The 26,594-nt window shown below is 33.9% G+C and overlaps 1 protein-coding gene across 1 annotated transcript in view; it reads left to right on the forward strand.

Moving 5' to 3' along the window:
• Positions 1–8,031: 8,031 nt before the first annotated feature.
• The window catches only part of LOC126883072 (ornithine decarboxylase antizyme 1), a 60,343-nt gene continuing 41,780 nt past the window's right edge, over positions 8,032–26,594 (forward strand). Inside the window, 1 exon segment of the mRNA XM_050648290.1 lies at positions 8,032–8,244. Coding sequence (XP_050504247.1) covers positions 8,147–8,244 — 98 coding nt within the window. The 5' untranslated portion in view covers positions 8,032–8,146.

Genomic DNA, 26,594 nt, shown 5'->3' on the forward strand with positions numbered 1-26,594 from the left:
CGATTCTGTACTACGCTCAAAAGCCAGGCTGCCACTTCCGCCGAATTCGTCGTTTGGAATGTTCTTCTCGTCCGCCTTCATCGTTGTGGTCTTGATCTGTAACCCTAGATAAGGGGCTCTTACATGGAGCTATCAGCCAGGCCAGCTAAACACTGGTTTTTGTAGAGGAGTTACTCCTCTTGCGTTCCAATATTTTATAGGAAATATAAAACTTCAAGACAAAATTAAGGGTAAGAACGGACCTGGAAGAAAACAACATTCATGCAGACTACGATATAGAAGATATCGAATATATCAGCCACAGAATCCTGGAAACGACGTTAATATACACAGCAGAAAACTCGATATAAATTTAGTAGTCTTAAAGATGCCATTTCTATTGCAGCTGGGCAAATTTCTATTAAAACTATCATTAATAAAGAACAACCCAAATACTCTTAAAACTAATCATAGACTCTAGAAGACCAGGAAAATTAAAAAGAATTCAAATAAGTAGGTACTTGAATAGTTTTTTCTGATCGGATTATTATGTTAAGTGTGTAATAGTTATTACTTATAGTGGATGGATTAATAATAACATTAATTCACTTAAACGGGATTAAATATAGTTTACAGTAATAAGATAAATTATTAAGGTGGCTTTAAAATTGTTAGTAGGTACTTGAACAAAACTTCAAGGTAATTTCTTCACAAAATAATTCAATCACCTTAATAATAATCACTACACTAAATATATTGTAATGAAAGCAATTATAGAAATTGTGCATGTGGATTTGTGTACATAGGTACAGGTAATACTTGTAGGGCAGTCAATGAGGGTATTTGGCTCCGAATTCCATCCTACTCCATCGATTTACTTGATATTTTCACAGTAAGTAGAGAATAACTCAAGAAACAAAGTCTACCCTATGCCGATGTGCGCTTTTATCTTGGGGATGGTTCCCACCCCTTCTCGGGGGTGAAAAATGTTTTGGTTAAAATAGCCACGAAAGAGGCTAGAGAACCTAATTTTAAGCAAAAACTGTTCTATAATTATTTTTTGAAAACTCTTTTTTTGAGTTATTCGTGGTTGAAAATTGGCCATTTTTATTGAAAAATTACACCTTTTCGGACGGATTTTTGCGAATACCTTAAAAACAATGCATCTAACAAAAAAACTGTATAAAATATTTCTGTAGGTTATAAAAAAAACAAATAGACTTGTTCCTTCATAAATTTTCTAGTTAAAATACAAAGAGGGGTATGGTAGGTAAGAAAAGTTTGTTTTTTTGCTGCATGCTCAAATCGGTTTATTCAACTTGAAATAACAGAGAAACTGTTGATTTTAGGTGTATAATGATCCCAATAACTTTTGTAGGGCTTGAAAAGACCTTTAAAATGAGCAATACTAAATGTAGATCACATTCAATCTAAGTGAAATATTCTGCAAAAAAGTTGATGACTAATGTATTTTAAGAAGAAATGAGTAATATATAGTATTGCAAGTATATGTATTTAACCCCTCATCCATCAGAACTTAAATACATCCTTTTCCTTCTACAATACTTTTTATTATGGTGTTATTTCTATGTTCAAAATGTAAATGCTTGGTTTTCCTTCTGCAATACCTTTTATTATAGTGTTATTCATATAGTGTATGTTCAAAAAGTTGGACTGGTTTAAAATGAATGGTTTTTGAAAAAAAAAAAGGTCAAATTATAGAGCGCATTTTTAAATTTTCTTAAAAATCTTCCTTTTCCTCCATGTAACTCGAAAAAGATAAGAGATACGAACAAAAGATACCACACAAAAATGTAGGGCTTTTTCAGATATAAATTTCCTTTTTATTTTTCATTACTGTATCTCTTATCATTTTCAAGTTACATGGAGAAAAAGGACAGTTTTTAAGAAAATTTAAAAATGAGCTCGATAATTTGATCTTTTTTTTCAAAAACCATTAATTTTAAACCCGTCCAACTTTTTGAACATAGAAATAACACTATAATAAAGGGTATTGTAGAAGATAACGATGCATTTACATTTTGGTGGATGGGGGTTAAAATTACTTCTCATTTCTTCTTAAAATGCATTAGTTATCAATTTTGTTTGTAGCATATCTCGCTTAGTTTTAATGTAATGGACCTCTAATATAGCTCATTTTAAAGGTCTTTTCAACCACTACAAAAGGTATTAGTAGCATTATACACCTAAAGTTGACCGTTTCTCTGTTATTTCAAGTTGAATACACCAATTTGAGAATGTACCAAAAAACAAACTATTTTCACCTACCATATCTCTTTTTGTATTATAACTAGAAGATTCATAAAGGCAAATGTCTCTTTGTTTTTTTATAACCTACAAAAATGTTTTTGAAGTTGTACTTCTTTAGGCGCGATTGAGAGTAAAATTTCATAATACTGCGCTCATGCGCACACAGACAGTATGGCGTTTAGGTGCTAAATCTTTCAAGCTATGTATGTATAAATATATCAGTGCAAGAAAAGTTGTGAAAAGAATATATTAGTGTTTTTAGTAAATATATTTATTATAATTTTTGTGTCTTTGGATTTGTCTTCCTCAGGAGTAAGATGAGTATTATTAAAACATTTTATTGTATATTTATTATACTTCACCTTGTCCGTTTGTTACCGTGAATTGTCATTAGGTACTAGTGATGTAACGAATGTCATTTTTTGAACATTCGCGAATACGAATGCGAATGCGAATATCAGCTACCGACATTCGCGAATGCGAATGCGAATATTCAGTTTTTTTTAATTTGTTTCTATTTTTGTAATGTTTCCTAAATTTTTAATGAAAAGGTAATTGATATTAAGTGTAAATCAATCTGAATCTTAAGCTTTATTACATAATACCAAATAATAAAAAAAGTGAAGGCTGATAATGTGATTAGGATACAAGGTTAAGTTCTATCTATCTATTGCCCTTCATTTGTCCAAAGTTGAACGTAGGCCTCCCCCTTATTTTTCCACTCTTCTTGGTTCAGTGCTAATGCTATCGATCTGGTCCCTGCGTATCTTTTTAGGTCATTCGACCATCTCGTCTGTGGTCTGCCCCTTCCTCTTTTGTAGTCTCAAGGTCTCCAGTGAGTTATCGCTTCATTCCACCTTCCGTCTCTTTGTCTGCTGTTGTGTCCTGCATATTTCCATTTGAGAGTAGCTGCATGTTTGAGGTTAAGTTACCTTTTCTTAATAAAAAAAGATGAGAAGTGAATAGATTTTGATTTTATTAACCTAATATTATCTTAAAAATTTTTTTCTTTCTGGTTTTTATATTCGCAAAACATTCGCACAAATTTCGCGAATGCGGAAGCGAATTCGAATATGCAAAAACGTGCGAATATTCGCGAATGCGAATGCGAATACGAATATTCGTTACATCACTATTAGGTACGTCCTAACCGATACAAGACATAGTCCTCGTAGCGTATTTGGTATAGCATTCGGCCAGAGATCGAGAGGTCTTAAGTTCGAATCCGGAGCAATCCTGTACTTTTTTTTTATTTTTTTGAAAGCGGTAAGCACAAAATTAGTTTGGTGTTTAAAAAAAATTAAAACAAACTGTTTAAAGTATATTTATTTTTAAGAAATCATATAATAGAAGTATAACTTCTTACGTGCGCACAAAGTACATACACATTCTTTTTTTAAATACAGTAGAACCCCGCTAATCCGAACGTTCGGCAAAACCGAACCAACGGAAAGTGAAAAAAATTTAAAAATTCAAGACAAAAACTTAAAAACATGTTTATTATACAGAGTAAAACCAGAAAAATTGAACAATGTAGGATTAATAGAACTTTGGCATTTAAAATTTGTTAAAAATGAAGACGTACTTTAATATGTAGTGCTTATAAAGGTCTTTTATTATTTAGAATTGGCTTTGGCATAAACCAATTAGCCAGACTTACTTATAAAGGTTAAACATAAACTTACTTCGATTCTCTCGTAGTCAACTTGAGTCCAAAAATATTGTCCAGTCTTACGAGAACGTTTTGCGAATCAACGACAATGAAAGCTTTAAATTGCTAGTTAGGCTAACTTTCGGATAATCCGAACTTTTCGGAATGCAAACAGGCTGTCCCCCCAATTAGTTTCTGATTTTCGGGGTTCTACTGTAGATGCATAGTTTTTAAGGTATTCGCAAAAACCGTTCGAAAAGGTACCTATTGTTTCAATGAAAATGGCCAATTTTCAACCACGAATATCTCAAAAAGTATTGAGTTTTCAAAAAAAATTACAGAACAGTTTTTGCTTGGAATTAGGTTCTCTGGCGAATTCCGTGGTAATTTTAACCAAAAATTTTTCTACTCCTAAGAAGGGGTGGGAACCACCCCCAAGATAAAAGCACACATCGGCATAGGGTAGACTTTGAATTAGGAGATAAGTAGAGGCTAGGCCCATAATTTCATTAAAATCCATGCAGTAGGATAGAATTCGGAGGTGATATCCTATTCCTGCTCCCATTGACTGGCGTATTGATCAGATAGACAAAATAGAAAGGAGATTTAAGCCGGAGATACACATGCCTATGTTACTAGCACACTGGCATACCAGTACCTAGCAAGCACACATAGGCGCCCATGCCCATGGGCAGGGGGGCCTTGCCCCCCTAGCTTTTCGGGTGCTTTAAACTATATATTGTTATCCATAGTGTACAAAATGTAATGTGCAAAATCTTCACGTCTGCCCCCCCTGAAAATGTTTATATGGGCGCCCATGAGCACAAGCTACTGTCCCCAAACTGGCAATGGCAATGGACAGCCTAAGTCTGATGTCACAAAATTGGGAGGAGCTTATATTGGCTCCAAACAATTTTGATTGTAACGTTAAATGGTCATAAGGAATTTTTCATTTATGTGCTTCGTGTGGCAAAATAAGACTTCATTTACGTATTTCGTTAAAGAAACGTGTTAATTAAGAGATTTTTATTCGTTTTTGCTCAGGTGGTTTTTATTCCTTAGTGATTGAAAATAAACATAACCTCAACACTGTTTACGTTCTAATCATTGCATTAAATTAACTCACCTGGGCCAAAACGAATAAAAATCTCTTAATTGGCACGTTTCTTTACCTAAATACCTAAATGAAAAGTCTTATTTTGTCACACAAACCACGTAAACAATAAATTAAAAATGCCTTATGAGTGTTTAACATTATAAACAAAGTTGTTTGGAGCCAAATATAAGCTCCTCCCAATTTTGTGACGTCAAGACTTAGGATGTCCATTGTGTACGTTAACGTGACGTTAACTGGCATGCTAGATACTCGCCCCACCCCCTTATCTATGGATACTCGCAAAGAATTTGATCTTTCTTGATTTCCACAGCACACCCCCACATAGCAATGCAAGTTCCGTATAAGGATCCCCCAAACCGACGCGAAAGTTTTGCGACGCGAATTTTCCGTAGCGGAACATTCGCAGGCGGAGCGGTAGCGGACAACGGCCCCCATATTGACGCGAAAGCCGACGCGACTATTCGCCATACAAATGTAAACAAATTATATTTTTAAACCGGCCAACAGGTTTAGGAAATACAAGACATCAAAAATGACCAAATTTTTAAGTGGGCGTAATCTCTATGCAAGCAAATTAATAATAATATATATTATATATATGTATAATGAAAACTTATCATTTTCTCCTAATTCTGACCCTATACTATTCCAGACTTTACCTTTTTTCTTATATTTTTATAATCTTCGTCCGTTAAATCATATATTATAGGATATTGTTTAACAATTTCAATGAATTTTTCTGTAACAACCATTTTAAAACACGCGAAACTACAACGGTAGCGGAAAAAACCGTGCATGCAGCGTTTCATGAAAGGAACGCTGTTCTGCCGCGACCGTTGCGGATTCCGCGCTAAGTGGTGTGAACACGTTCATAATCCGCCGTGTCTATCGATTCGCCGCGATTCCGCGTAGGTTGCGGTTGCGAAAGTTTCGCGTTGGTTTGGGGGATCCTTTAACGTGAGGGGTTCTGCTGTGTTGCTTTAGTAGCGTGCTGTGAGATGCAAGAGGGCGTATGCGTCGGGAGTGTCACTGGCATGTTGAACGCGCGCTACCGCTACGGGCATGCCAGCAGCTAGCAGAGATTTTTAAACTTGTTAATTTAAAAATGTTTCGTTGGGTTGATGAAAAAACTATCAGATTCATTTTTATTTACAGAAAATTAGAGTGTCTTTGGAATTAATATAAAAATAAAATAGCCGTTGGCAATGCTGACACCAAAATTCAAGAGGAATAAATGGGTCGGATTCATTATTATTAAATTTCTAACAATAATTATCCGTGACCATAAGCAAAAGTTGCTTGTTTAATTCACACCGAATACCTTCCATGGATCGAGTTTTGTTGGAAACTCAAAAACTTTTAATACGAAACAAATACTTAACGCATGAAAGTGAAAACCACTCGATTGGTTACTTAATATGTGTAAAAATCTACCATATTTACTATTTTTTCGCCTTGTCAATAAAGGCATGGGAGCTACTGGCATGCTAATTACTCGCAAATGTGTTTTGTGCATGCCAGTCACTGGCTTATGCCAGCTACTGGCATGCTAGCTACTTTCCTCGTTTACAGGCAAGTGTGTAGCCGGCTTAAGGGCCGGTACTTTATCGGGGGTTTAATCGGGACAGAAATAAGTATCGGCCCTAAGAATAACACTAATAACAGATTTGATAAATTCAATTATAAGTCAAAAATGAATAACCATTTTCAATTTCGTTGCAACACGAAACTACAGCCCCATCATTATTCCAGTTCAATCAGAGAGTGCAGCAAGCACCTCCACCGGTTTCGAAACTTATTAGTCTCTCATCAGGAGGCACATATGCTGCTCTCTCTGACCCAACTAGGATAAACCTCGGCGTGCAGTCACGGATTGCAACGAACGAAATGGCAGGGATGCCCTAGCGGCAACTGCTATCAAAAAACTAAGTTTTCAATCTAATAGAACATAAAAACAACATCCAAAAAAGTTATTCTACACCCTACCAGACCGAAAACAATAGCAACCTTCTCTGGTAACACTTCCGAGGCTTCTACAATTTGCAAGCCATAACGGATGCTGAGACTAAGGAAGATATGAGGGAATTTTACAATATATAATTCACGTCCCATCTGCTCAGCGCGGTAAAGTTCCAACGAGAATGGTTCCCTTCGTACTCCAATCGGAGTAAACATGTAAATAAAAAATGAATAACCATTTTCAATTTCGTTGCAACACGAAACTACAGCCGCATCATTATTCCAGTTCAATCAGAGAGTGCAGCAAGCACCTCCACCGGTTTCGAAACTTATTATAGTCTCTCATCAGGAGGCACATATGCTGCTCTCTCTGACCCAACTAGGACAAACCCCGACGTGCAGTCACAGATTGCAACGAACGAAATGGCAGGGACGCCCTAGCGGCAACTGCTATCAAAAAACTAAGTTTTCAATCTAATAGCACATAAAACAACATCCAAAAATGTTATTCTACACCCTACCAGACCGAAAACAATGGGAACCTTCTCTGGTAACACTTCCGAGGTTTCTACAATTTGCAAGCCATAACGGATGCTGAGACTAAGAAAGATGAGGGAATTTTACAATATATATTTCACGTCCCATCTGCTCAGCGCGGTAAAGTTCCAACGAGAATGGTTCCCTTCGTACTCCAATCGGAGTAAACATATAAATCAAAAACGAATAACCATTTTCAATTTCAAAAATGAATAACCATTTCAATGAATAAATTTTTTTTTCAATTATAAATATTACCTATAATTATAATAATAATTCTAATTGCATTTTTAGTGATAGTGATATCTTAAGTTTTTAGAAAATTCGAAATTAAATTATGTATTAATTTTCAATTAGTTATTTTTAATGGAATTCCCCTCGTATCGATGCTTATTTTATGAATTATAAGATAATGAATTTAAAAAATAAAGTTCAGAGTAACTGAATGGTTTTATGGTACAAGTCCGCAATATATTGATGACGTAAACAGCTGTAACAGGAAAACGTCAATACACTGTCAGTTGTCAACAATTATCTGTTATCTTGGGGTGATGAAAGAACCCGTGAACCAGAAAATATTTCGACATTGATAAGCAAGTCTTCGTGCGAGATCATTTTTTGATTTTTTAATTATGTTTATTAGTGCCTCTGAGGCTTTTAGTTTTGATTCAAGTACTGAAAGTAGTGGTAATAGTGACGAAGCAATGCCTGCTATAATGAGTAGTACATCGTAAGTGAAAAGTTTTCCGACATTTTTTTTTACCGAATTTCTAAAATTAACCTTGGGTTTTTGTAAACACTATCGTCACGTTTTTAAGGTGTAGAAAATAGATTATTTTGGAATATATTAACGCGTAGAATAGCTTTATCTTTTTATAGAATTGTTGGCTTTTTTCATATCTAGGGATTTAATAGTCAGGACCAACGGATGTGCAGTTACATTACAACTTTCGTATGTTCATAAAGTATTTGGTCGACTGGATATGCCAATACAAGACGTGGTATTTTTCCATTCACTTTATTAGTTAATATTTGTTTATTCATTATTGAATGGAATAGAACAATGAATAAACTTATCTTTAATTATTCTAGAATATCCTGTTCCTATTACCCACTGTCTCAGTTGATTTCTTTAGGCCTTCTTTTTGATTATAGATAAACCCTTTCAAACATTACATTGCAAAAAAGAGGCTGTGGAAACCCAGCTGTTATTGTACCTAAATATAATTAATAATTGAGCAATTTTTTGTAATAATAGAGGATTCAACCTTCCTACTATATTATCAGGGGTGGCCAAGCTCCATAATAATCAAGCCATTTTTCAAAATCTGAAATTTTTCGCGAGCCGCAATTAAACAATTATTTAAAGTGTAAAAAAGGTATTTAATTTGTCTCATACTGTTTGGACTACAGGAACTTTAAAATGAAATAAAATGGTTCACATCCTTGTTTCAAATCTGCAAATAATTCTACAAGCAGCCTTTACTAATTCAGAATACTTCAATCCTTCATCATCTTTCCATCCTTTTCTGGGACAAACTACTGATCTTCTACTGTCTCTCAAAAAGCACTGTCTTTAAGGGCTCTATTAGTCTAGGTAACTGGTGGCGCAACTAGTGGGCCCACCAAATTGTCAGCACAGGCAACTGGTGGCCGAGAATAGCCACCAGCAAAAATAATAAAATGAATTGGAATTGGAAAGATAATCAAATGCAATTGGAAACTTGTTTGTTATAAATTTTACGAAAAAAAGTTATTCTTCATAAAATGCTCTTAATAGTATAAAATATAAGATGCAACCATCAGATTCAAATTTTGTGAATTTTATACAAGGTATGTCAAAAAAGATGAATTTCGCTCAAGAGTAAAGTATCCTTATATTAAACAATATCGAAAAATGTTTTATAAAAAGTTGTTCGGAATTAAAAGCTATGTTTGAATATGCAATTACATTCTTCTAATTGAAATATTGTGAACTGTAAAGGTACTTTACTCTTGGACGAAATTCATATTTTTTAACATATCTCGTATAGAATTGATAAAAGTTTATATATTATTATGATTGAATCTTAGATTTTAGACCATATAAAGCTTTTTGTAAAAAATAACTTTTTTCGTAAAATTAATAATATACTTTGTTATATAGATAGGGTAAACCATACAGTTATTGGACACTTAAGAAAATTTCAACTTTAAAAATTCGTAATTCACATTGTTCTCTGCAGATTGAATTGAAATTTATACAAAACGTAGTCTAAACAGTTTATTACAATATGGCTAAAAGGATTTAAAGAAAGGGTTAAATCTTTTCTGTCAATATATATTTATTAAAAATAGTTACAAAAATTATAGTTATTGGACAGTTTATTTAGTTACAGGACACTCAAAATTAGTTATTGGACAACTGCTTTAACACAATACAAACCTAAAAATAAATGAAAATTACAAGAAAAACCAAAATTTCTGTGCGGTACCTATTATGTACAGTTGTTGACACAATTAAATTTTATAATTGCTTCTGTGCTTCTTTGTATTGAGTGAAAAGTTCGTCAATATCTTCATCCTCACTGTCTTGGTTACTGTTATTAGCATCGGAATCACTATCCTGCAGATTGAAGCAGTTGTGACATATAAATAGATCACCATCGTTAGGTATATGCTGTCTATGCTTAACAGGAATACAACATTCGTGATAATAAACTTTTTTTGAATTCTTTTTGTTGCTACACTGGTTTTTGGTTAATTTTTCTTCTCTTTTCCGTTTCCTTTCTTGTTTTTGTTTTTCCTGCTCTTCTTTTAACTCCTCCTTTTTTCGTAACATTTCTTGATATCGTGCAGATGTAATAGCAAAAGGAAGTCTTTCCGTGTTACGTTTATTTTTTCTTTCCGGTACAGTAGGAGAAGTTAAAAAATTGCCCAACAATTCGTGTTTAACAATAATTTTACTTGTAGAGGGTAAGTCATAAACATTAGTTTTATATTGTTGAATATGGATATCATTGGTACTATTACTCTCAGAAATATTTACATTTTCAATACCACTTTTTTCTGATGTTTTTATTTCAGTATTTTTAACCGGAGATGTGATAGCTATATTTTGAATAATATTAATGTTTGTGTCTCTATTTTTTAGAACCATTTGGTTATCAGAATGTTTTGGATCATGTTCAAAAAAATTCCAGATTTTGAACAACAAATTCAAATTATCGTCGCTAGGTAGATTATTCTTTGGATTTTCTTTTAAATTCTCTAAGCTATGAACCTTTTCAGGACCTAAGATATTTACGAAAGTATTATAGTCCATCTTGGGTTTCTTTTGATGATCCGAAATGATTAAATTTTTTACTACTTCTTTACCTAAACATTTTGTGTAGTCAATAGCATCTGCTTTAAATGGAAACAATCCGCAAACCTTGAAACCATTTACTACTGTTTCAGTTTTACAACTTTTTTTTGTAGCTTGCTCCAATATAGAAGCAAATACAACCTTATTGACTACCCCTCCTGGATGCTGTTCTTCCCATTCTCTTACTGACTGCCGCCAAGCTTCTTTTAGTGGACGGAAAATAGAGACGTCACATGGTTGTAAAATCCTTGTGGCGTTAGGATAAAGTGCAATTACTTCAATTTGCAGTTCATTACACAATAGACTTAATTGGTAACTTAAGTGACTCTTGTGCCCATCCACAAAAAGAATAACTGGAAGCTTAATATTATTTTCAATTAGGTGGGGGTAAAAAACATTCGCAATATACTGATAGAATGTCTCTGTCGTCATCCAACCATTATCGCTTCTGCCCACACCCCATTTAGGATTAATGCCTTTAGCAACTTTTTCTGGAATACGTTGATAAGGATAAATAACCATAGGCAGGCAAATTTTACCTTCTGCTGAAAACGTAAACATCACAGTGACGTTTTCTTTTGAACAGCTTTTTTCAACATTATAAACATTTTTTGAACCTTTCATAGCAAATACTTTACCAGTAGATGGACATATTTGAAATCCTGACTCATCTCCATTAAAAATTCTTGATGGATCAGTTAGAACTTCTTCTAGATGTTTTTCTTTGACATAGGTTTCAATATTTTTAAACCAGTTTTTGATGTCTCGTTCAGATACACAAGCGCTAGCTGCCGTTACACCTTCACTTGTCCTTTTAGAAACCTCTGGATGTCGCTTCAAAAATCCCTAAAAAAATCAAACGATAAATACCGATTAAAATACATTTTTTTGGCGACTGACTTTTAACCATCCATCTCCAGGTCGATTATCTTTAAAGTTATTGGGGCGAGGATTTTTGGTTAAAAATTTTTGCACGCTGCTTTTTTAATCGTTAGCCTTTTTGGGGAAACCTTTTGAAGCGGTTTCTTGTATCCATCTGGAATATTGAATGTAAAATCAAATAATGCTATGGATTAAGATAAATTTAATGAACGTACCTAACCAGAGTATTCTCCTCCTCGCAAGTTAAAATAGGAGACGGTCCAAGTGTATCTTTATGTTCCGGATGTTTTAATTTAAATTCTATAGTGGACTTCGGAATTCCATATTTTTTTTCAGCTGTTCTATACGATTCAGTGCCATTTTGGACATCCTTAACAGCTTCTATAAGTTTATTCTTATCGTATTTTCTAAGTTTAGGCATTTTACTACAATCCTAAAAAATCAATTTAGTAATTGGACGGTCAAATTTAGTTATTGGACAGCTGTCCAATAACTGTCAAATCGATTACTAAATTAATTTTACTGCTATCTCCAGTTAATTATACATAAACACGTTGAAAATTGTAGAAATATGTGGTAAGTATAGTTATCTAGTGATTGGACAGGTGTCCCATAATAGAATTCAGCAAGTTTTCTAGTTTAGTTATTGGACAGGCGTAATTAAATCCAAATTAAAATCCCTATTACTGTACGCGATCTACCTTAGGGACTATAAGTGTCCTAACTACACGCTTTTAAATAAAAATACAATCTTACCTTAAAAATAACACGTAGTTTTGAAAAAAAAGTCAGAGCAGATGCTTAACACAATGCTTAAATGTCACTTCACTCACATAACCTAAAAATATTTACCGCCAAAATCACAGAACCCGTTAAAGGCAGAACATAGACATAAGAATGTACGTAATATAGAAGCGAGTAGTGCCACCTAGTGAAATATACTCTTGTTAGCACTTGCAGAAATCTTATAATCGTAAGTTAACACTGTAATGTCCAATAACTGTCTCGTGTCCAATAACTGGCGTTTTACCCTATTTGTAATAAAATGATGTTGGGTATTCGAAATTAAAAAAAAAATTGCATTTTTTTTCAATTAGAATGATGTAATAAAATTAATTCGTATCAAAACATAGTTTTTTTAATTCTTAACAACTTTTCATAATAACAATTTTCGATGTTGTGAAATCTAAAGGTACTTTACATATAATTTTTTTGACATGCCTCGTATAACATAGACTGTCATAGACTATGCAGAGCATTTTATAAAGAATATTTTTTTTTTCGTAAAATTGATAAGAAAAAAGTTTCCAAAGAAAAAAATGTGGTTCCAAGTTACGCAGACATACTGTACCTATATATAAAAGCTCAATTTTTTGGAAAAAAGTTTCCAAAGAAAAAATGTGGTTCTAAGTTACGCAGACATACTGTACCTATATATAAAAGCTCAATTTTTTTTAAAATTTTCCAATTAACGTCACATTCGGATTTAGCATAATCAAAAACAAAATAGAAACATTTTTGATCATGGTAAAGTGATGAATTCACCGATATTTCTAAAATATAAAAAGAGCTTTTATTGTTTAAGCAATGAATAAACAATTAACGGCTAAATCTGCGAGAAGAACTTTTTAATATAGCATATTTATAACTCAACAAAAAAGGTTTTAGAAAAATATACGCTTGTTAATAGAAAATATAGAAGTTAATAGAAAAGAAATACGAAGCACTCAATTACAATACAAATGAACTAGTGGTGGCAGACACCAGTTGCTCAGTCTAATAGGGTTCATATAACATAATGCCCCGGCTAGTGGACTGGTTCGGCCACCAGATCGACAACAATTTCCTAATAGGTCTCATTTACTTAAATACCCCGTGACGTCATGAGTCACTGGTGGAGCAACTTGGTGGCGTCACCAGTTGCCTAATATAATAGGGGCCTAACACACTGTCTTCCTCTGATCTTGCCACATGCTCATCTTATCTTAGCTTTTATATCTCTTATGGTGTTTTCAGTATGGTTTCAAGTGGAAATCAGTGGGACTGTGCATTTTATCAATGAAATAAGATATTATGTGTCAGACACTCCAGAAGATAAAATGTTTTAATCATGGCATTAATCATTGTAAATGAGTTGAGGGATATTAGTACAGTGAAAATAATAAGAGGAGAACTGGATGATAATTATTATAAAGAATAAATTTTCTACTTTAATGACAAAAAAAGCAAGCAACCAGAAACCAATTCAAAATTATTTTGCACATCATATGTGAAACATTATTTGGTTGAAAAGTCTCATTTTTGTTGGCACAAAAATATATTAATTTGTCTGGACTAAATTACAGTTCTGTTTATCTTGTTACTATCAACATTCACACAGTGTTGCCAAACTGAATTTTGTTATTTTGGGTGTAAATTTTTTCCAGGGATCTCGGAGGGTACAATACCATACAGAGTCACCAATTCAGCATTGTGTCTCATTCTCCACTCTCCTGTCAACGCATTTCTTCGAAGGCCAAATATCATTCTGAGAACTTTCCTTTCAAACACCAGCAGCTTATTTTTTCCCGCTGATGTAGAGTCTATGTTTCACTCCCATATGTAACAATTGGACAAATAATTGACATACAGTCTTAAGGTACTAGTACACTTAAAAGATCAAAAATAATAATTTTTTTCAAGAATTTTTTTCTCAGAACCTTCACTAAAAATGAACCTAAAACTTTTTACATATCTAACTCTTAGAGAGTACAAAAAATATATCTTTTTTCATTTATGCACGTACACTAATATTGTAGAGGGCGCAAAAGTCGAGGCCTCGAAAAATGATGGCGGACAGTTAATCTCAGGATTGGGATATCTGAAACAAAAAAATCATACTGCGTTTGAAAAAGGAAGGTTTCTTACGTTACAATTTACCTCAATTTGACCAAAAAACAAAAATAAAATATTTTTTAACTATGAAAAACTAAAGTAAAACCGGTGATTTTTTCACAAAAATTTTTCAAATTTCCGTAAAATCTATTTTTTGCAGAATTTTTCACTAACGGTGGTAAATTGTCACGTAAGAAATCTTTCTTTTTCAAATGCCGTATGATTTTTTTGTTTCATAGATCCCAATCCTGAGATTAACTGTCCGCCATCAGAACTACTTTTTTTCGAGGCCTCGACTTTGGCGCCCTCTATAATATTAGTGTACGTGCATAAATAAAAAGATATATTTTTTGTATTCTCTAAGAATTAGATACATTTGAAATACATAGGGGGTTAAGGCAGGGAGATGCGCTGGCGTGTCAACTTTTTAATCTAGCATTAGAAAAAGTCGTACGAGACGCTAATATAGATAGCAGGGGAACAATATTCAATAGATCTGTCCAAATTCTAGCATATGCAGACGACGTGGACGTTATAACAAGAACCAGAGCGAGAACTGCGGAAATCCTAATTGAGCTAGTAGCAACAGCAGAACGAATGGGGTTACATATAAATCAAAATAAAACAAAATTCATGGCGACTAACTCAAACACAAGAGCTGGAAATGTTGACGAAGATCTAATCATCAATGACCAAAACTTCGAAGCCGTCAAAGAGTTCATATATCTAGGGACATCGGTTAACCCCAATAATAACATGTCAGAGGAAATAAAAAGACGAATAATAATTGCAAACAGGTGTTATCATAGTCTATCAAAGTACTTAGCAAACTCGTATACGGCTGTATAGAACATTGATAGTCCCCGTTCTCACATATGGATCAGAGGCATGGACGCTAACTAAAACAGATGAATCCACTCTGTCGATTTTTGAAAGAAAGGTGCTACATAAGATATTCGGAGCGGTCTGTGAGAACGGAATATGGAGGCGTAGATATAACTTTGAACTGCAGAATATCTACAAGCATACGTTTGGTGGAAAAGATATTATCACTATAGTTAAGCGAAACTGCCTGCAGTGGGCAGGACATGTAGCCCGGGCCCCTGAATCGAACATGATAAAAAAGATTCTAACAGCGCAACCCGTGGGAATGAGAAGACAGGGTAGACCAAAGCTGAGGTGGATGGATGGAGTAACACAGGATGCCGAGAAGATCGGAATCGGCAACTGGAAAATGCAAGCAAGGAACAGAACAGAATGGCGTAGAAAACTTGAGAAGGTCGAGGCCCTCTAAGGGCTGTAGCACCAAGATGATGATGATGAAGAATTAGATATTAACATGTAAAAAGTTTTTTGTTCATTTTTAATAAAGGTTCTGAGAAAAAAAATCTTGAAAAAATGCTTATTTTTGGCCTTCTAAAGTGTACTAGTACCTTAATTTAGATGGCCTTTTTAGCATCTTAGATCTTAATAATGATGATCGGGAGATCATTTATTCTTTCTGAGATCTCTTTTTATAATATGTGGTTGTCATCTGTGAAAACTGCCCCTAGATATTTAAACTCTTTTACTACTTCGAAGTTGTGGTCATTAATAGTAATAGTTATGTTCCGCCTAACTCTTGGTCTTGGATTTTTGGTTACTTTCATGTTTTTCGTCTTTTCTTCGTTTATTCAAAGGCCCAGACTACCTGTTCCTTCCACTAGTTGGGAAAACACCTCTCTCACCTCTCTATTGTAGAATGAGCGACTGCACCTAGATCATCAGCAAAGGCCAACAATAGTTTTGATCCTTGATTTGCAAATCCCCCTGTCAGCTTAGATGATATTTTACTTATTACCTTTTCTAAGACCAAATTAAATAGCAACGAAGATAAGGGGTCTCCTAAGTCCAATATTACAGTCTTTTATATTTTTTGTTGTCAATAATTTAAGTCATTTTAAAACACAAAAATTAAAAGTAATTCAGGTACATTTATTGAGAGCCACAAATAATCCTTCAAAGAGCCACAAGTGGCTCGCGAGCCACAGTTTGGCCACCCCTGTACTATATACTAAAGATAAAGATAAGTACTAAACATAAATTTAAATTTCAATAACAGGAGAATTGATTTTTTTGCCTTGCACTGTTATAATAATTTATAGTATCATTGGCGGCAGACAATATTAACTTTCCAGCGGACGGGCGAAATAAAATTACAAGAACACACAAGTGAGGTCTGCGAGGACCAAAATAAAAAAAGTCGAAAAAAAATATTATAAAATTTCTTAAATTGTATGTCCATTGTGTATTTCTATAATAATAGCATTTACTGATTCAATATAATCGCAATATTCAAGATTTGTTAGAAATATAAAATAAAAATTCTCAACATTTTTGGCACTTTGCTTTTATTTTTAGTTTACAATAAAATAAGAAAAGGTAACCAAAAGTAAAAATGCCATTTTAAAGGAAAAATAACATTATGATAATTAACAAACAACAGTATTTAAAAAAAAAGTCCATATTACATATATAGAAAATATTGGTAATCAAATTCCGTCAGCATATTCCCTACAGCATGCTGTTATAATATGTACAATATGCAGCCAAGAATTTACAAAAATATCTAGTTTTCTGCAATATTTGCAATAGCCTCTTTTGTTTGGAGCAGGTGTTAGATCATCTTCCAAAATGATTTTGGCACATTTTGTAGGTGTTTACACACTCGTATACTAACCCACTCAGGAATCTTATGCTCCCTTGGAGCTGGAATTTATTTTGTTGTATGTTTATTACAGTAGCGCCTCATTAATCTGATCGTCCACTAATCAGAAAGCCTGTATAGCAGAGGTTTCCAACCGTTTTTAGCTCGAGGCACACTAACTTAAGAACTGGTTCAACCACGGCACACTGGGGTAAATAATCTCAATAATGATAGTGAGTGTAATCAAATTTCGTGGCACATATACAGGTACTTCAGGACACACCAGTGTGCCGCAGCACACTGGTTGGGAACCTCTGCTCTATAGTCTGAACGACCATTCCCAATGCGATAGTCTGCCAATACTATTACCTGTCATTAGAATATTATGTACTATTGAGTTTATGTCCTCATTCATTTTAGTATAATGGCTTCACAGTCAAGAAAACGAAAGCACATTATGTTATCAATTGGAAAGAAGTGTGCTTGCGCAGCAGTATAATGTTAAAAAGTCCACGATTTTTGAGATTAAAAGCAAAGAAGAGAAAATATGTTTGTTCGTAATTAAAGCAGATAAGGGTCCAGCCAATAGAAAAAATTAAAAGATCCGGAGAATGTCCAACTTGAACAAGCTGTATTTACGTGGTTTCTAGAACCAAGACGAAAAAATGTACTATTTTCAGGTGAGATACTTATTGAAAAGGCCAAATTTTTTCACAAACAACTTGGAGGAGGAGAATTAGTCGCTAGTAGAGGATGGTTAGAAAAATTAAAAAAATACATGTCATATGTTGACTAAAAATCACTGGAAAGAAGATGTCAAATAACTTGAAAGCTGTGGTGTCATTTCAAAATAAATTCATGGATGTTAAACTTTAGATCAAATCTACAATGCTGATGAATCTGGATTATATTGGAAAACCATTCCACACAAAATGTTGGCTTCTGGATCAGAAATGACGGCAGTGGTTTTCAAAGTGTCAAAAGAGAGAATCACCTTTATGCCGTGTGCGAACGCTTGTGGGACACACAAATTGCCTTTGCTGGTTATTGGTAAAGCACAAAAGCCTCGTGCATTTGCATCAGTGGAAAAGTTACCGATCCATTAAGCGGGTCAAAGAAGTGCTTTTGCTCCAAGACAAATTTTATAGAGTTGCTGAGGAGACATTTCGTTTCCGAAGTGAAAAAATTTGTGTTGAGTAAGGATCTACCAGTAAAAGCACTTTTACTTCTTGACAATACACCTGCACATCCAGAAGACCTGTAGTGTATTGACGAGAATTTTACTATTACATGCCGCCCAACTACACAGCTCTTATTCAGCCCATGGACCAAAATGTAATCCAAAACATTAAAGTCAATTACAAGAAAAAACTTCTGTTACAAGTCTTTGGACAACAAGAAGTTGATCCAGAATGTACATTAACAGAAATACTTAAAAGAAACACAATGAAAGATGCAGTGCTCACCCTAGCCCACAGTTGCGATCCCAAGAACCCCTAACAGATGAGGACAGCATACAACATGTAACACATTGTAGCATTAATGATGACGATGAAGGAGAAGTTGTATCTTAACCTGCTACAATATCCCACAATCAAGCTGTGTCTGCTCTAAATATCTGCTTGGAATGGGTAGACGAGGTTGACATCCCAATAGCAGAACATATGTTACTACTAAGAAAACTCAGGAATAAGGCATGTCTTTAGTCTTTGAATACGTCGAAGGCAGAAAACGATTTTGGAATTTTTTAAAATGTAATGAAATACGACAGAGTATGTATATGTGTAAAATATGTACATACATACTATACTTTTGGTTGAGCTAAAAAATTAAAGAGAAACATCCTGTTACATCGGTTTGTAGGGGTCGGTAAGGCAGAAATATTTCAGTCACCCCTAGAGGGCAACGAACTTTAAATAATTTGGCTGTAAAACACAGAATACTTACCCATAGCGATATAACCAATAAATTAGAAGAATCAGAGTGTTCAGTATCAGAGTCCACTGTACGCCGAAATTTGTACAGTATGGGATTCAAATGTCATAGGCCAGTTAAAGAACCAAAACCATCCCCACAAATGCCCAACAAACGTTTAGTTTCGGCCAATTTGCACAAATATTATATGGCAATAGAGTCTTTATGCAAATTGGCCCATACTAAACGTGTTTTGAGCATTTGTGGTGATAGTGTGTTGTTTGCTTGGTTCCTTAACTAACCTATGAGATTTCAATCCCATACTATACAAATTTTGGCGTACAGTGGACTCCGATACTGGAGACTATGATTCTTCCAATTTATTCCGTATATCGCTATGGGTGACTCTTCTGTGTTTTACAGCCAAATTCTTTAAAATTCGTTGCCCTCTGAGGGTGACTGCAACATTTCTGCCTCGTTGCCCTCTGAGGGTGACTGCAACATTTCTGCCGTACCGACCCCTCCTAACCGATGTAACAGGATGTTTCTCTTTAAGTTTTTGACTCAACCTTCGACCTGACGATTAAGATATACCATATTTTTTTGCTATAACATATTTTTATTAATATCAAAATAAATTAAAACAAATTAAAAACAAACATTAATAAAGACTAATATTAAAACTTACTACTGCAAATTTTACGAAAATTTGAACATCAACCACTAATTTAACTAAAAAACTAAAGTTAAAAAAGTCGAGTCATTACACTCTTTTAGCCCATTATATTACCATCTGTCAAGTTTTCACAATTCAATCAAAAAGTCTCACCATCTTTAACTTAATTATGCAGCATGATTATTAAGTAATTGTTGTTTAACCCATTCAGCATTTCCATATGACTTTGAATATACTTTTAAGGTGTTTCAAAGAAAAAAAACTGATACTTCTAGGGTGAGTCTAATAAATTGAGCAGGGACTGTACATACATATATAATTGAAGGGGTCCGCCGAATAACATTGTAAGCGCCACATCACTCGTTTTTAAGAAATTGAAAAAGAAAGTTTTAAAATTATAACAACTGCAAACTTAATTAAACATTTTAAGGGTTAGTAATAAAGTTTGTAAATACAAATTATACGCACCTTTATCTGTAAAGGAGCGCATGTCATATCGATTGGAGCAGTTGCAGAGAGCGCGGAGCAGCGAACCTAATGGATACGCACCTCAAGAGTTAATATCCACAAAAAAGGAATAAAACAATATTTTTTCAAATATATTCATAATCATGAGAGAAATAACTTCATATAGTAAATTTTTCCTTGCTTGGCCTAATAATTTGGCCAGGTACTGTAATAAATAATTTGTTTTATTTCGAAAAATATGTGTTTCAAAATTTACATACTATAATCTGAACGCTCCACTCATCCGAACAGGGGAAACATTTTTGGTGTTCGGATTATCAAGGCTCTACTGTACTATGCTTATGCTTATTATTATGTTTCTAGTTCTTTGTTATTGCATGGTCCTAAAGGGCCTTGTTCTTCTTATCTGTTATTTTTTTGCATTCTTGGTTAAATCAGTTGTTTCTCTCTTGGGTTCAAGATATTGATATCCCCATGCGCTTTCGCTTGCTAATTTCGAAGCCTCCTTGCAGTTGTTCCACATTTCTGTGGTTGACTGGTCGACTCTCCAGGTTTGTTTTAGGGTTTCTTTTATGTGTGATTAAAACTGAGTCTGAGTCAATATTTGTGCTCACTAACTTCTGACATCCATTAGGTTTGTAAAGTGCCTCGTGTCAATTATAACATCATTAATTTGGTTTGTAGTGTTTCCATTAATTTGGTGTCTTTCTATATTCATCCAAGCTTTTCCTTCACCCTTTGTGATCAAATCCTAGATGTTTATAGATTTCTTTGTCCCTTGCATCTGTTGTGAGGGCATACTTATATATCTGAATGATGTTAACTTCAATACAAACATCCATAAAATTCTTCATCTTGGTTCATACAATACGACAATGTAACTTGCTTTGCTATAATCTAAAGTTTTAGTAACTAAAAAACCTTATAATCAATGTTGTTCTGAAGCTATTTCCTTGTGGCATTTTTATGATTAATTATTTATATGGGAAATAAACCACAATTAAAACGAAAAAATAATTTTATTAACGTTTCGACGCCCAAATCGGGTGCCGTTGTCAAAATACAAAATATTACTAAAATAAATAAAAGTGTTGTTGCTAAGCAAAAAAATTCTTCTAATAATTTATTTAATCTCACTCATTTATATTGGCAATTCAGACATATATTATACATTTTAAAGTAGAAGACTTTAAAATGATATTGCCAATATTTAAAATGTATAATATATGTCTGAATTGCCAATATAAATGAGTGAGATTAAATAAATTATTAGAAGAATTTTTTTGCTTAGCAACAACACTTTTATTTATTTTAGTAATATTTTGTATTTTGACAACGGCACCCGATTTGGGCGTCGAAACGTTAATAAAATTATTTTTTCGTTTTAATTGTGGCTTATTTCCCATATAAATAATTAATCTTATAATCAAGTTATATGCCCTTTTTTAACATAAAATATCTGTTTGTATTAATTGTTACAACTTTGTTATTTGTTATAAATAATATTTCGATTATACTTAAGGTTTAATTTTAAAGCTGATAGTTTTTCTTTTATTTTGAGCTATTACGTATAAAGTTATTTTACTCAAAATGTAGCCAAGTTAAAAGTGAAAAATCGCCTAGATGCCGTAATTTTTCATTGTTTTTGCATTAATTTTGCAATATCTCCGGTTCTAATTATTATTGGATCAAGGTTCACCAAACATAGTTTTGTACGATTTTTTTAAAGGAACAAATTTCATTTTGTTAAACTTACTTTTATTATAACTTAACGTGAAGTATAAACTCCCTGGTGTATTTGGTATAAAATTTAATTAAAAATTAAAATTCTAAAAATCCAAAAGGATTACATTCATTGTTCAGAACGAACGTTTTCGGACTTATCAGTCCATCATCAGTGAACTCCGTGTCCTTGCAAAATAGCCACAATGCCAAACACTGGTTGGATTAAATGTTCAAACTGTGTACATTATAAATACAAGAAAATGAAGCGACCTATAGTCGATGACAATGGGTTGTCTCCAGGAACATGTAAATACTCTACTTTAACATAGTTTTTATGTCTGCTTTGGACCACATTAGTCTGCCAATTAGTGGTCCAAAGCAGAAGTAAATAACTATGTAAAATTAGAGTATTCATATGTTCCTGAAGACAATCCATTGTCATCGACTATAAGTCGCTTCGTTTTCTTATATTTATAATGTAGTTTGAACATTTAATCCAACCAGTGTTTGGCATTATGGCTATTTTGCAAGGACAGAGAGTTCACTGATGATGGACTGATAAGTCCAAAAACGTTCGTGGAATGTAATCCTATTGGATGTTGAGAATTTTAATTTTTTAATAAATTTTATACCAACTACACCAGGGAGTTTTTACTTCACGTTATTTAACTAGATTGTATAGAAGTATAGAGCCAACTTTCGGGAACTATCCCGTTTTATTTATTTTTATTAGTTTACGAATTGCAATCATTTGAACAATTAAATCTATTATAACAAATGCCCATCACGTCTGACGTAAAAGCAAGTTTGAAATTGAATCCGACGATACAAAAATCAAACGTGGGGTCCGACAGGGATGCTGTTCATTCAACATATACTCTGAGGAAATCTTTCAAGAAGCACTAGATGATGTTGAAGCCGGAATTCGACTTAACGAGAATGTATCAAAAACGTAAGATATGCTTGATGATGATGAAGCCGGAATTCGACTTAACAGAATGTGTTAAAAACGTAAGATATGCTAGATGGTGATGAAGCTGGAATTCGACTTAACAGAGAATGTATCAAAAACGCAAGAGATGCAGACGATACAGTGGTATTTGCTAGCAGTTCTGAAGCCCTCCCGGAGTTAATGATTAGAATCAGAAGTAAGTCAGTGATATGAACTTTCACTACACATTAAGAAAACAAAATGTATGATGATCTCTAAGAAGGAACAACAATTTGGACGAATCAGTGTGAATCATCAACAAATAGAAAGAATAAAAACATACACCTACCTTGGTACGAACGTCAATAAAAATTGGGACCATTCCCTAGAAATCAAAATGTAGGATACAGAAAGCAAGATCTGCATTTCAAAAAATGGCTGAGCTGTTCAAATGCCATGATTTAATACCTATAAAAATAAGGTTACTACGATGTTTTAATCTTTCCTATACTGTTGTACGAAGTTGAGTCGTAGACTCTCACAGAAGTCACCTACAAGAAAATTGAGGATTTCGTTGATTTAACGTCGAATTCTGAACGTATCATATACTGACCACGTTAATAAAATCAGGGTGTTTTATTAACAATACAAAAAGAACAAGAGCCGTTAACCACAATAAAATCAGCCAAAATCGAATACCTCGGTCACATCATGAGGAACAGCGATAGATGTGGAATTCTGCAACTAATTGTAGAGGGAAAAGTAGGACAAGTACCAGGAAGGCGAAGGATTTCCTGGCTGAAAAATCTGCGTACGTGGTTCAACACAACAACCACAAATCTTTTAGAGCAGCAGTGTGCAAAGTACAGATGCCATGATGGTCGCCAACATCCGAAACGAATAGGCACTACAAAAAGAAGAAATTATCAAACTTTACTATTTGGTAAAGAGTTCTCGCATTTTTTCGTCACGAGGATCTCGCATATTGACGACCTGAAGGCACATATACACTACGTTCGCGCTCCACGCTCCTGCAACTGCTTCACATATGGTCCAAGAGCTGTGAGACATTTTTGAGTAGGTATTTTAGGCAAGCTGAAAATTTTTCAGGTGACTCTTCCATAATAGCCTAATACAAAAATGCCGGTCTGGCTGGAGGGTAGCGGTTATTTTCCCCAAAAATCCCCCCCAAAGTTAAAAAAGGGTAAAAATTGTTATTACAAAAAATATCATTGACGTGACTTTAAAGTAAATTTAAATATTCAAATATTAGGAAAATAAACAAGCCAGGCGATTTGAGGGCGATTTTAGCTCTGCAAGATACTTGCATGGGCGTCCCAGGATTATTTTCAGGGGATGCATATTAACTTCAGAAGATTTTATCTGAATCTGTACATACTATTAACAAGTATAAAATATACAACTATACATGCATAGCTATGTATATTCCTTCTGGACAGGGAGGTACAATTGTTATTTTGACAGGGTATTTTTTAATATTAAAAATAAATATTCTAAAAAAGGCAGCTTTTTGGTGAAATGTTCCAACTGCCATGTGATCAAACAAATTACGGGTTCATATAAATGAAAAGCGCTATAGGTAAGCAGCAGTGTGAGAAAGAGCGTATACCGATAGCTGTTTGCGTCCTCTGTTCTAGCGAAGTGAGTCCGTTCGCTCGAGAAAAATCACGTGACCTGGTGATACCCATGTTGTTGTGCCTCGAAACGTTAGAGTAATTGTTATATATTATAGTTTTTTAAGTAACTTTTCCTTAATTAAAGGAAAATAATACGTACTATACAATAGATTTTGCAAATATGATAGGAAATGACAAATTTATTATTATAAATATATAGGTAGAAAATTATAAAACTATAAACTAAATAAATTCTGTGTCCGAATCTTGTACTTCTTCTTCAAACTCCTCATCTGAGCTTAAATATTCATTCTTTTCTTCTTCGTCAGACTCCCCTCGAGACTCAGATTCTTCTTCTACATGAACTGTAGATAGTTGTAATATGCATTTAGAATTTATTAAAAATTAATTACTGATTAATTAATTGATTTGCTACGTATTCTCTGTCATTTTGTACGGAGTCGAAGCCTGCACAACCACGGGCGCATCTGAAGAAAGACTTGCCATTGTTGAGATGTGGTGTTATCGAATAATGTAAAAAAATAATGTACACAACACGTAACAAACGCGGAAACATTAAGAAAGATGAAAATTAGACAAGAAATACTCAACACTATGAAGGAAAAAAATGAGCTACTTTGGTCATATACTAAGAAATAAAAAACCTGATGTGATTGGTTATATAAGGAAAAGTATTAAGTATTGGTTTTAAAAGAAAGAATACGTAGCAACTCAATTAATTAATCACTAATAATCTTTTAATTAACTCTAAATACATATTATAACTATTTACAGATTAGGTAGAAGACGAATCTGAGTCTTGAGGGGAGTCTAACAAAGAAGAAGAGAATGAATAGTTAAGCTCAGATGAGGAGTTTGAAGAAGAAGTACAAGACACAGAATTAATTTAGTCTATAGTTTAATACTTTTCTACCTATATATTTATAATAATACATTTGTTTTTTTTTCTATCATATTTGCAAAATCTACAGTGATGAGCGCGCTAATAACCGGCAAAACAGCTCAAAAGATGGAAAACATAATACATCTCGAAACAAAAAGAGATGAAACTCTTTTTGTTTCGCAATGTGTTATGTTTTCAACCTTTTGAGCTATTTTGCCGGTTATTAGCTTGCTCATCACTGTATTGTATAGTACGTATTATTTTCCTTTAATTAAGAAAAAGTTACAACAACATGGTTATCGCTAGGTCACGTGATTTTTCTCGAGCGAACGGACTCGCTCAGTTAGAACAGAGGACGCAAACAGCTATCGGTATACGCTCTTTCTCACACTGGTGCTTACCTATAGCGCTTTTCATTTATATGCACCCGTAATTTGTTTGATCACATGGCAGTTGGAAAATTTCACCAAAAAAAACCTGTCTTTTTTAGAATATTTATTTTTAATATTAAAAAATACCCTGTCAAAATAACAATTGCACCTCCCTGCCCGGAAGGAGTGTACATAGCTATGCATGTATAGTTGTATATTTTATACTCGTTAATAGTATGTACAGATTCAGATGAAATCTTGTGAAGTTCAGATGCATCCCCTGAAAATAATCCTGGGACGCCCATGCAAGTATCTTGCAGAGTTAAAATCGCCCTCAAATCGCCTGGTCTGTTTATTTTCTTTATATTTGAATATTTAAATTTACTTTAAAGTCACGTCAATGGTATTTTTTGTAATATCAATTTTTGCCCTTTTTTTAACTTTGGGGGGGATTTTTGGGGAAAATAACCGCTACCCTCCAGCCAGACCGGCATTTTTGTATTAGGCTATCATAGAAAAGTCACCTGAAAAATTTTCAGGTTGCCTAAAATACCTACTCAAAAATGTCTCACAGCTCTTATACTAATAGTAGATACGTTGGCTCTCCCGGACCTTGCAACAGTACGCGCTCCGCCTCAGCGTTCCAATCGGTGCCGGTAGCGGTTT

This window comes from Diabrotica virgifera, chromosome 4 (genome assembly GCF_917563875.1).
Source record: "Diabrotica virgifera virgifera chromosome 4, PGI_DIABVI_V3a".
NCBI classification, from domain to species: Eukaryota; Metazoa; Arthropoda; class Insecta; order Coleoptera; family Chrysomelidae; genus Diabrotica; species Diabrotica virgifera.